This window comes from Streptopelia decaocto (assembly GCF_964273445.1).
Source record: "Streptopelia decaocto genome assembly, chromosome: 17".
Lineage (NCBI taxonomy): Eukaryota > Metazoa > Chordata > Aves > Columbiformes > Columbidae > Streptopelia > Streptopelia decaocto.
The window spans coordinates 8,032,623-8,045,367 of record NC_138672.1 but is presented as its reverse complement, the minus strand read 5'-3'; the positions used below and the strand labels follow the sequence as shown (position 1 = coordinate 8,045,367).

The 12,745-nt window shown below is 42.5% G+C and overlaps 1 protein-coding gene across 1 annotated transcript in view; it reads left to right on the top strand.

Annotated features, from left to right (window-relative positions):
* The first annotated feature begins 9,141 nt into the window (after positions 1-9,141).
* The window catches only part of MED27 (mediator complex subunit 27), a 79,926-nt gene continuing 76,322 nt past the window's right edge, over positions 9,142-12,745 (top strand). Inside the window, exons 1-2 of the mRNA XM_082068045.1 lie at positions 9,142-9,371; positions 10,948-11,092. Coding sequence (XP_081924171.1) covers positions 9,166-9,371; positions 10,948-11,092 — 351 coding nt within the window. The 5' untranslated portion in view covers positions 9,142-9,165. The remainder of the gene's footprint in view (positions 9,372-10,947; positions 11,093-12,745) is intronic.

Genomic DNA, 12,745 nt, shown 5'->3' with positions numbered 1-12,745 from the left:
TCTGTAATTTTTCAGGCATTAGGAAATGAATAGGTCAGTGCTGGAGTTCATAAAACTTATGAAAATATTGCATTACAACAGAAGGAACTTTAATGATTTGATGAGAGGAAGTTTTCAAATACTTTTTTTTTGTTCTGTATAGTTTTTTATTTACATACAAAGGGCTATTTTATACCTGACACATCAGACAGAGTTCGATCAATATGCTTTATTGGGTTTCTTCTGTGTAGAATCAGGTATGACAGCCAGAGAGGGGCACCAGATTGCAGACTTGCGAGCATGATCCTTCATTCCAATATTGCAGTATAACATCCCACAAGGGCCAAAGTATTACACCATGAACTCACGATATTGCAGCACTTTACTTCACTATCACAGAACCCTGTTTGAGCTTTAAGCAAATTATGAACATTAGAAACATCTGTATCTCCTCATTACTGTGTCCAGAGAGCATCTCTTTCCCTTTTTGCCACCTTTGATTTTCTCCCTATCTTCCAGCAATCTTTGCAGCAGTGTTTTCAATCCGTGTGCTTCTGTCACTCTGGGAGAACGGTGCCTAAAATAAACCAGTGAGATTTGTAATTATTGACATTATTTTAAGATGTAGCGCTGAAGCATTAAATATAACAAAATGAAACTATTTTGAGACAGAATGTTGAGACGTGAATTATAGCAAATACTGTTATTGTGGGTTTATTTCCACCAAAGGAAAAATCAGACTCCTTCTCTAATGGTGAAATATGACCTGGCTCTTGCAGGGAGAGTAATTCGCTAATTTGTTTAACATTGTTATCTGTGCAGGAAAGCCTTGCAAGAAAAGGAATTTAGAATAGATCAAAAGTGCAGGTTATTTTGGGGGACAGAATTAAGCCACTTTTTATTCTTGAAGTCTGATCATATTCCCTTTTTTTGGCAGCTGTGAATATTGAGGAGAAAACAACTCATCCTGGTCAAAAGCTGTGTTGTCATTGAGATACTGGTTTGCAATGCAAGAGGTGAAACTAGTTTCCTATCGACAAAAACTTTCTGCTGAGGCAGTATAAGTCCTACTAGTACAATTTATTTGAAGAACAGGAATGAGCTGTACACTAAGAGAAATATCCCTTTGCTAGTATACTCATTTAGCTACCTTGGCAAGTCCTCATGGTTTAGAATCCCATCTCCCATGTCTGCAAATAGCAAGAGTTAGCTGGCACCATTTAGAACAGTTCTCCAAAATAGTGTAGCAGAGAAAGTTGTAGGGGAGATATCTGCTGAACATGTATGTTCCTGTGTGCGGGCTTCAGAACAGACTGATCAACCTGTTCAGAGATGTTAATCAAAAGGGTTTGGATTGGGAAATGACAAAGGAGTCGGAGCTCTCTGCCGAGGAGTGTAAAAAGATTAGGGCTCTGCAGAAGAACGTCTGTCAGAGAAGTGATTAGAAAATGAACCTCAAGCACGTGATTAACAAGGAAGGAGAGAAGGGCTTGAACATTGTAAAGTTCAAACCTGGGCTGAACCTATACATACGTGTTTTATTTGTATAGCTTGCTTGGTTTAGGTTAAGTCACTGCCCCTAGAATAAAGTACGTGATTTTCATCTCGAGGTAGTTCCTGCAGTTACAATGTTTGGGGCTTTTTGCTGTTGTATGAATTGATCTCCCGGGTCTCCCCAGCAGGAGTAGAAGGAAGAAGCAGGGGAAACAAGGAACAGAATGGGTCTCCTTATTCAAGCAATGGCCAGTGCTTGCCTTTCCCTTTTCTAATCCATATGGGCAATATCCAAAAAGGGAGTGACCCATAGTCACAACAGGGACAGGAGATAAATGGCAGCACTTGGATGAGAAAGCTGCGAATAGCTCTAAGGTGCCCTGGTCTGCTCATTCATTGGAGTTCTTTGTATGCCTCTTTCCCAGCCTTTATATTTAACACAAACACCTTATAGATAGAAACTTTAAAGGTGTCTGGGTCACATCTCAGCTCGTACCTGGTATGAGAAACAAGCACAAATGCACCTTTTAACTCCATAACAGAGCAATTGCTGTAGGAAGCCGGAGACCTGGACCCGGCTGCTCCCCACGTTAAGTGCATTTATGGTTTGTGAGCTGTGATCCATCAGGGAGGTGCATGACAGCTTCTAGAGAAAGCTTTCTTGGTCTCTTAAGGATTCCCGCAAGCATTATTCAGCCTTCAAATTCACAGCCCCTGTATCAGCAATTACCAATGTATTTGGCTTAAGCAAAGAAGCACATATATAGAAGTCTGGCTCTGTTTAAAATAGTAGCTGTGTTTGAGACGGGAGTCTGAGATCCAATATTGTTCTGTTTGAAAACCAGCAGGTTCTATCTTGCATCTAAATGTTTTGAGATTTTTTTTCTCCTTCAGCTTCACACTAAACCCAGAAGGTGACCAGAATTAATCCCCGTTTCTTAAGTAAAAATATGGTTCACGGAGCTTTGGAGGCTGCAGTGCTCCAAACCCTCAGGATAATACTTTCCATTCTCTGTGGGCTTTAAAAAGCTGAAGGAATCTTTCCATGATGTGATGGGAATCCTCAGGAGAGCACAAGAGAGCATCTTCACCACAGGAGCTCATGGGACGTTTGCTGTAGCGATCTGACTGGCAGCCCCTACTTTTCTCAAAGCATTTACTCCTCTGATACCTGAAGTTTTCATTCACATCCAGTGTCTCGAATGCATTTCCCTGTGATTCTTTGTAGACTGCGCTACACAGGGTGACAGCGTTTGCATGTTTTTCCTTTTGTCTGGCAGGAAATGTCTTGTGTCCGTCAACAAATCCCTTCTAGCTGCTTATCCCACCACTTATAGGGAAATAATTAAACAGCTTTAGACCGAAAACAAGGCTGCTTGGCACCACTCCTGTCCGCTGCCTTTGCATTTCTTGCTGCAGTTGAGAAGCGACGCAGCCAGGCACCTGCGAACAGCTGAGCCCCGCACGCGATCGATAGCAGCAAAGATAAATCTGCAGCAATTGACTGCAGGCTGTACTGTCACTAAGTGACGATGAAAAATGATCGCTACTTGAATACACTGCATTTTTATCTTTAAATCTTTCAATAGAAGCAGTGTCAATAACAGAGCACTAAATAATCTCTAGATAGAAGGAAAATCTTTCTATGTTTTTTCAGAGGGAAGATGGATGTCCCTTTTTTTTTTTTTTTTTTTGGAGACCTTAAATACTGTAGTATGGAATTAGATCTGCAAATTCCGGGACGTGATTGTCTGTTTAGACAATCTCTGTCTCATTTGAGGAGACACTGGCTGGATCTGCTTGAAAACATAGGTCAATTCCACAGCATGAATACACCAGGGTAGCGATAAATGGAATATGCAGAAATAAAATAAATAAGGATTTTTTTTTCTGATGTTCCTTTGGGGGTAATATATCTTGCTGAATTGGATACAGCTGCCAGAGACAGCCTTTCTTTACTTTAAATTATCTCTGACCTTTTCCTGAGCTAACCGGACACAGTTTACCACATTGGCCCAAGCATAAAGCAAAGTCTTTTTCAGATAATAGTCTTTGGAAAAAATCCAGCCTGTTCTGTATCTTCTGGCCGTGCCACACACGGCTCTGGGTCCTTCCCTGTTCTCTGTCCTATTGTGTGTCAGCAGCACAGCGCCTACAATGTACGGTCCTTCGTGTTGCTTTTGGATTTGCTGGTCTTGGTGGAACAACACCCAAATGGGGCAGGTACTCACTGGGGATACTGGTGGCAATGTGGACTCACTGTCTGTGCCTATCATCCCGCGTCTGTCCTCACAAAATGAAGGTAGTCTTTTATTTGAAGCCAATTAATTTCCACTTCATATGGTGTGTCCACTATCTCCAAGTATTGATGCCTATCTTATCCCATATTATGAGACAGCAAGAACTCCTACTGTGGGAGCAGAAGTTTCTGGGTAAATCCAGTCAATGCCAGCTGTGTCCTGGCAACATGTGGAGTGCTGCGGTGCCCCTGGGATGCTCTGCGTGGTTTTTGGACGTGTGCTTTCCCCATGGAGCCCCCCTCAGAGGAAATGCTCTTTTGGCTGTGGACTCTGGATAGAACTCGGTTTAGCTGCCCTCCAGTTTCCAGAGACAGGGTCTTGAAGCAGCCAGCAGGGCTGCAGAAAGGCTTGTGGATTTAAAAGTCCCTTCGTACATACTCCAAGTTGAATTCAGATGCTTTCTTGAACAAAGGTCAAGATGAAGTACTGCATTTCTGAAACACCAAAGTTCTGAGTACCCCCAAACTTTGATTCATCCTGCCTCTTTTGTCTGGATTTCTGTTAAAAAGCATGGTTGTGTGTCTTCCTTAATGGATCGATGAACAATACTGAGTGTGAAACAGCTCGAAAGAAAACCTTGATCTATGCAGTTGCTAGAACTGCTTGACTTGTCTGGAAAACTGCAGGTTTCCATGCCCTCATTCAGCCTTCAGCATATTTGACTATATTTATTTTTGTTGTTGGCCTCTGTCTTTTGCAACTGGAAAAGAAAATAACAAGACATGCAAGAAAACATGAAAAATAAGACCTTGTTGTTTCAGGATGGCTGGTGCTTTAAGAGGAGATCAACCCAGTTTCATCTGTTAAAAATCCTGCTGAGATTGATCGGTTTATGGAGAGGTGATTATAAAAGCCAGCAAGTAGCTTAATTAGGATGGAGAGTTATGAGAAGCAGCTTGGCTTTTGTAAGAAGTACTGGAGCAAATGACTCTTGGCAAGTGGCTGGTGGAACAGGGAACGTTCAGCTCAGGAGTTGGGCAGGATGGTTGTTTGGCATGTTGCGTTTGTGTTTAGAGGGAATAAAGCTGGAGATTGCCAAAAATCATACCTGAATCTGGTTCATGTCAGGCCTTATTGTCCTGAGATTACACTTTTCTCAAATAACATTTATTAATCAGGAACTTCAGAACACTTTGAACTTGTGTCAGTAGTTGTTACCTTGTCAGGTTTTGTTAAAAGAGCTTGGGGAAAAGCAACCTCTGCTTTTCAAATCTGCATGTTAGAGCTTGCTCCTGGCAAGAAGAAATGCCATATATCGTACCATGAACTCCATCACATTTGCTGTCATAACAGCGGATACGCTGCCATCTAAAACTTTCATGCGCCTGTTCAATGAAGAGCAATAGTTACTGGATGTGCTCAACCATATATTGAATAACCAGCACGTTTCAAGCTTCCCCTCGCCTGCTGCAAAATCCAACCTCCGCAAGAAACTGGGAAGGAGTACAATTCAAGCATTATGTATTCAAGCAAATTCTGCTGACTGCTGCTGGGCGGTGAAGCTGGAATGATTGTGCCAAATCCTGGTCTTTCGTGATAATGGGAGCGGAATTTTCCCCAGAGCAAACCAGTGTCAGAGAGAAAAGCCGGAGGGCAAGACAGAACGTTTGAAAATACAGCCCAGGCATTTAAAAAAAGGCAAGCAGGCTTTAACTAGTTAAATTACAGAATACACTAGAATTATGTAAAAGCCAGATCCTGCAGTCTTCGGATAGGGAAAACAATGAGTTTAACTGACTCTAACCCTGCAGAATCATCAATATAGTCACGAAGAAGCAACTGGGTCATTCTGTCTCAGCCACTTGCATATTGCAGCACTACTTGTCTGTTCTTGCTACTGTTTAATCCCTGCTAATATCTTATTTAACCTGCTCAGGATAGTTGTCATTTTGAAATTGTGCAAAATATATTAAATTTTAATGACCCGATTTAAAAATAGATGTATTTGTGTAGATTTTTCAAAGCGACTGGGATCTGAAGGTATAGGGCAACAGGAGAGGACTCAAAGCCCAATTTAAAGTATGTTTTGAGCAGGCATCAACAGATAGACTGAAAAGCAAGGCAAAAGCATAGGGTTTTTTTTAGATGTTGAGTGGACTAAATGCAATGTGAATTTGTCTGCAAACCATCTGTGATTTCTGGTATTTTTGATGCCTTCACAGCTCTAATTTTAAGCAGTTATCTAGCCTTTAAATAATGATACTTTCTTCCCATTCGGTTTTACATCAGATTCCACACTTGATCACTGAATGTTTAAAGAAAAGAAGTAGCTGAGTGTACTTCTCTGCAGATTGCACACAGAGAGAATAAAACAGCAGCCTTTTATTTTTGCAAGTAAAATTTGACATATTTCGGGACAGAATTCTGCATGCATAAAATAACACCCTGAGTTTTGCTGGGTACGATTGACTTTTTGTATTTTGCTTTACACTTCTCATGTAAATTCAGTGCTGGGATAAGGTGTTGACTTCCCCAGGGAGCGAAACTCCAGCAGCAGCACAGATCTCTTTGAATTATCTTAAAACTGATATCAAGGGTGCTGGTTTCATCAGACAAGGGCAAATGGAAGAGTCATAATCCATCCAGCCCTTAGTGGTGCTGCCGACAAATCTGTTATGTGCGGAATGTTCTGTGTGCGATGTGGACACTTTATAGCTGTAAACTGAAACAAAACATTCTGGATAAAGAACTGAATAGCCACCTGAAAATTGTATTTCCTACAGTGACCCCCTAAGAGGACTGGGAGGTCTCCGGGTCTGTTTTCCATCCGCTGTGATGTGGGGGAAGATCCTTTGAAATGTGATCCGGGTCACCTGAGAGCCTGAAACAATCCTGAGCTAACTCTATTCATCCCACGGGAAATCTGATGATAACTACATCATTGTCAGCTCAGTTCATTATTTCGCTGTTTCTTTTGGCAGGAGTGTTCAGATAAGATTTTCGCTCACTGTTGTTTGGATATAGTGGGAGATTCTGATTCAGGGAACAATAGGAAAGAAATGGCACTGAAGATCAAGGCTCCCCCGCATCTGAAAATGTCTTGCCATTCCAACCTTGTCTAAGAGGAGGCAGGTTGCATTCCATTCCCTTGGCAGGAGCCTCAAACACGAGTCGATAACCTCCAGCTTCTCTTCTGTTTCAATAATGCATTGTGTAGTAAACTGTGTGGCTAACTGAAGACTGAAAGCCTGAAAGAAATTAATAGGAAAGTAAAAATAGCAAGAATATCTTACCAATTGCACTAATGAGCATCACAATTATTTGAACAACAAAAAAAATCAGTTTATGATATTTATCTGAAGTGCTGTCAAGAATGTAGCAATGAACTATGAAGAAATGAAGAGGCCCTGCTGATGAATATCGGTCCAGCTTGCCGCAGAATAAATATCCGCATTTATCTATCTCAGAGCAAGATAAAGATAATTTCTTATGTCACTTATTCCAAATGTTGAGTCCTGTCCAGACATTTCATGAGACATTATCTGCGCTTGGTATGAAACCCAATACTCGCCATTAGTTGTCTCTCCTGACAACAAAATTAATTTCTCTTAAATGAGGATGCATTTGGGCACTTTCTTCCCTAACAAACTGGTTACAGTACCTCTGCAAGGATTCTGAAATCCTCCCTTTTCTCTGATGCTGCTGATTAATTACAGCCCGCTTGGTTCTTAGTAGCTGCAATTTGAGTAACGTTGCCGTAACACACTTTGCTGTGTAAGGTTCATGTTAATGATGTGCTCCCCAGTCAAGCTTCTGCCTCAGAAGAGACCTGTGCCGCTCTCCTCAAGCTGCATGTGATGCCAGGTTGGATCGTTACCTTTTTTCCCCTTCCCTTTCTCCCCAGGTGAGTTCAGAGCTTGTGTACGTTACGAGACTGAGAGCACCCAAAATGAAATTCTCTCTTTAGCCACAGAATGGATCCAGAGCTGGCAGTTCCCTTCTCTGCTCCATCCCTTGGTCCATGTCGGTGGCACGTTCAGCAGCAGGTGCTGGCAACTGGGCAAGGTGTGGTGTGACCACGTTAGCACAGGGCTCTGCCAGAGCTAATTAGCGATGCCGAGGGGCAGGGTTTATTAGTCTGACCAGAACACTGAACTAACAGCAGGCTGCTTCCAGGGTTGCGGCTGCTGTTTGCATCTCTCCACGTGACGCTGTGTTGTGCACCGTGGACAGAACCCGTGCACTTTTAAATGTGATCTCTTTTTTTTTGGCAGGAGACCACTAAGTCCTTGAACTTCTGTTGGAGAGGATAGAAAATGTCAGTTCTGATGCTCACTCACATGTGGATACGTGTCCATATTGGGCCACCCAAACAGTTTTGCAGGAGCCCACTCAACAGCTGTCACATAGGAAGATTTTTGGATGTTTTCGACATCAGCTGGATTCTTGCTTTTATGTTTTACCAGAGATTTTAAGGCAAAAAGATTTTTAGCGGTACCTTGGAGATATCTTGGTTTCACGTATTTTATATCCATAATGCCCACTTACACGATACCTATAATGACAATGAAATTCGCACACTGTCTTGGTTTGGGCAAGACGCCACTCAAGGAGTATTGTTTAGAAGAAAGCAGTGAGCAACTTGGGCAAGGCAATGCCCTCCTAATGAGCACACCAAATTATGGAACCTTTGCCTTCTAGGAGGAGCAATAAGAGGAACAGGAACTCCAGTTCTCTTCTTTAGCTTTATGTTGAAGCAGAGTTTGCCCTAACTCCTGACGGAGCCAACGGAGCTCTTGGTGCTCTGAACTGCCCACTGTATGTTCAGGAGAACTTGGCTCCTCATTTATAAAGGAAAAGCAGATCCCTAGAGCAAAAAAAATAAAACAAAAAGTGAGTTTCTAAGCTAAAGGTATGCTGTGCTTTTTGTTCTTTAGGGGCAAGTTCCTTATACATTTATGGGTTTGTCTCCAGGCCACTGTTTCGTTGTTACAGTTCACAGAATCCCAGAATGTGAGGGGTTGGAAGGGCCCTGGAAAGCTCATCCAGTGCAATCCCCCATGGAGCAGGAACACCCAGATGAGGTTACACAGGAAGGTGTCCAGGCGGGTTGGAATGTCTGCACAGAAGGAGACTCCACAACCCCCCTGGGCAGCCTGGGCCAGGCTCTGCCACCCTCCCAGAAAAAACAGTAAAACAACCATCAAGCCCTTTTACTGTTCTAGGTGGGATGTAAAATCAGAAATGCTTGGGCACCACAATGGCAGGGAGCGTGGAGACAGTTAAAATAAATGTGATATTAACAGCTGAAAAGCATATGTTGAAAAATACTAAGCCTCGAATCAGAGGGGAGGAAATAGACAAGGAGCCAGAGGCCGGGACTACATTTCCCAGCGTGCCCCGCGCCGCCGCGGCCTGAGGGAGCGGGGGAGGCCGGGCCCGGCCGGCCAAGATGGCGGAGGGGGTGCTGAGCCCCGGGGTGAACCTGGAGGCTTTCTCCCAGGCCATCGCCGCCATCCAGGCGCTGCGCTCCAGCGTAACGCGGGTCTTCGACTGCCTGAAGGATGGGATGCGCAACAAGGAGACCTTGGAAGGCCGCGAGAAGGGCTTCGTGGCCGCTTTCCAGGAGAGCCTGCACTCCGTCAGCCGCGACCTGGGGTGAGCAGCCGGCCCGGAGGGGCTTCCCGCCCCGGGGACACGGAGGGGGGTCCCGGGGTCACTCGGGTGCCCCGGACCTGGCCCCGGTGCCGTTTCCACTCCCGGAGAAAGTTTTAGGCTGGTTTATTCCTTCCAACCTCGTGTGTGTTGCCCCTTGGTGGTGTTTGGTTCCAGAGTCTGCAAAGAGAGGAGTTCTGCTCAGAACATTCACCTGCTTCTTGTTTTGTATTAGAAAAGGAGCTGTTGTTGGGATTGTGTTGGCAAGCCAATGCTTTGGGTTTCAGGGAGGTTTTTCTCGTGGGTTTTTTGTAGTGTTTTATTAATAAAACCACACATTTCTTTAGTCTCTGACTGTTCAGTAGCATCCAAGCGGTTCAAGAGTGACCATTTTGTTACCAAAACTTGTAAGGCTGGAGAGTTAGTGTATGTAGATATGGTAGTTAGTGTATGTAAATATGGTAGTTAGTGTATGTAAATATGGTAGTTAGTGTATGTAGATATGGTAGTTAATACCAGTACAAGCTGGTATGTTTCATGTAAATAGAGACCAAGGGTTGGGGCTTCTGTTCCCTGTGGGTCCTGGGCTCTGTTTGGGTCACCCGTGTCCCCCTGGGACATCTCTGCTGTCCGGGGGGTGTCCAAGGGCAGGACAAGTGCGTAACTGCCCTACCCAGCACATCTTCTGGCCTTCGGAGGCTTAGGGCACAGAACTTGTTTCATGTTGGTGCATAGACCTTGCTGATTTTTGTTTTGTGCTGATTGTGATAATATAATTTGTTACCCACTTCTTTCCATCTTTTGGGAACGACAGTAGATAATCATTCTTGGGAATGACGTTGTACACAGCTGTGTAGACTTCTTTTATATCCCTTTGGTTTTTATTATTTTCAAGTTGAGGAGGCTCCATGGCAGCCGTGCCTTTCCTTTGGTGATTTTGCTTGTCTTGCTTGGTAACTTTTAAAAGAATTATCTAATATAACTCCAAAATCTTGTTCCCAGACAACAATACATTGGTTAGCAGTTGACTCTGACCTATTTTGTCTCTTGTGTAGTATTTTACACTCCTCTACTTTGCAGTTTATCGTCCAATATTTCAGTACCATGAAGTTCTTGTGCGATTCTTTGCAGTCAGATCTTTAATGAAATGAGGCATCTGCCTACTTGATGAGTAAAAAAGTATTTCTACTGTTGGCCCCAGTATTACAGCCAATTACAGTCAGAATTTTGAAGTTCTGCGGGTGTGCACTGCTCAGAAGATGCCCTGGGTTCTGGAAGGGCTTGTGAACGGGACCCACAGTAGTTTGACTCTTTCCAGGTTGTCTTACAAAGACTCTTGATTTGTACTTTCTCTCCTTAGAAACGCTGAGCGTAATGACTAACAGACCAATTTAATTGTTTGGGTTATGACAGTGATTAAGATTTTTTTTTTAATCGAATTGGGCGGTTATTTAGAAATCACGTAGATATTGATTTAGACTTTGTGTGTGATTGCTGTCCCTGCAGGAGGGCTGTACATCTCAGATATCCGTACCTGCACATTTGGCTTAAAAAAGCCCTGCCATTCTGTTTCTTTCAGTGAACTGGAGCGTCTGAGCAACCTTGTTGGTAAACCCTCCGAGAACCATCCTCTGCACAACAGTGGACTCTTGAGCCTTGATCCTGTTCAGGACAAAACACCTCTTTACAGCCAACTTCTTCAAGCCTACAAGTGGTCAAATAAGGTACCAAAATCAGTGTAATTTAGTTGTGCATTCCTGCAGAATGTTTGATTTGTGGTACAGTAGACATCTGAGTGTTCGAGACTGTCAAAATTGCTAAGTATGTTATGAATTGAGGAGGATAATATGTACCTGAGTGTACTTTTGAGGGTAAAAATGATGCAGTAATTGAGAGGAGACTTTTCTGTGATACTGAGGTGTGCCCTTGTTTTCCAAAGGGGGTGTTAACTCCCAAGCACAGTAACACCTTCCGAGTTAGCTGCTTAGCCTCTTACATAGATATAAAATAAAAGTATATTGTGTCCTTGTATCTGGCAATAAACACTGTAGCAGAGGGCAGTGGGTATTAGAGCAGAGCATCAAGAGCTTATGTCACCTCCAAACCTGTTTCTAGGAAAGTTGTCATCAGCAGAAATTTGGTGCCTCTCTGTACCATTTGCTGCTGCTAAAAGACATATGCAAATGGTCTCAGTAGTAACTGTATTCTACAGCTTTGGCATACCTAGTGGTTTTGGATTGTATATATTGCACTGAATTTCAAATAATGTTAAAAATATGGCAGATAATGCAGTTTTTTACATTAAAAACAGAGATTGTTTTGGTTTCTTATTAACTTTGAGTGTTACAGAGCTTTGAAGAGCAGTTTTTTGTAATGCTGGATTCTGATTTCAGAAAGTTTTAGTGTCCTGTGCACACTTATGCACAGTTAAATGTTCCAGGAGAAAAACAGTATATATATTTTTTTTCTCTCTGTTGTCTTTGATTTCTGTTTTACAGCTAAAATAAAATACACTTTAAGTTGTATTTAAATAGCTACTTTCTACTGAATGGTTCTTCTGAACTTTACAAGCATCCTTGCCAGGGTTTGCAGCAACCAGCAGGTGTGGGTAGGTTGCACTTGTTTCTAACTGCAGATGTGTTGCCCGTGTGTGAGTATTATAACAACTGCTGGATTTACCCTTAGCAGCAAAGACCCTGTTGATACTCATGTATATCGCTGCTTAATTCTTCATTGTTAAATACACTTTTTGAATAAGTGCTTTTTCATTACATCTTTTGGCCGCCTTCTGTTCTTGTCTGGTGTTTTCCGTTGTGTCGAAGGGAAGGTTTAGATGCGGTGATGTGTCAATACACTTTATGTCTGTTCGCATTTAATTTTTAATTTGTGACCCCTCTGTGGCTTGCTTGTATTTTTGATGAGCTGAGATAAGGGCATTTTCCTCTCTCTTGGATCGTTCATGCATTACTGATGGCAGGAATAGCCACACGGCTGCCAGGGGAGGGTAGATGGGGTAGAGTTTCAGGGCTATGGTGCAATTCAGAAAGGACATTTATTAAATATAAGGAAAATGAGTACACAGACTTTGTTTCAGTGCATTCTGTTTATTTTTAAAACATGGGAAGGCTGTAGTAGCTTGTAGGACAAGAATGAGTAATGTTGGGATCAAAAGAAGCAAATTATTGTTCAGTATATCAAAGCATTATTGTTCAGTATATCAAAGCACAATACATAGTACTATATTAAAAAAAAAAAAAAAGCTTTGCCTTATTTTTTATGTAAAATTGAAAGAACAATTAGAGTCCTGAAAGAGTAATTCTTAAAAAAAAATCCAAACCAGCAAAAACTCAAACCAAAAAATTGCCTGATTTTGGTCT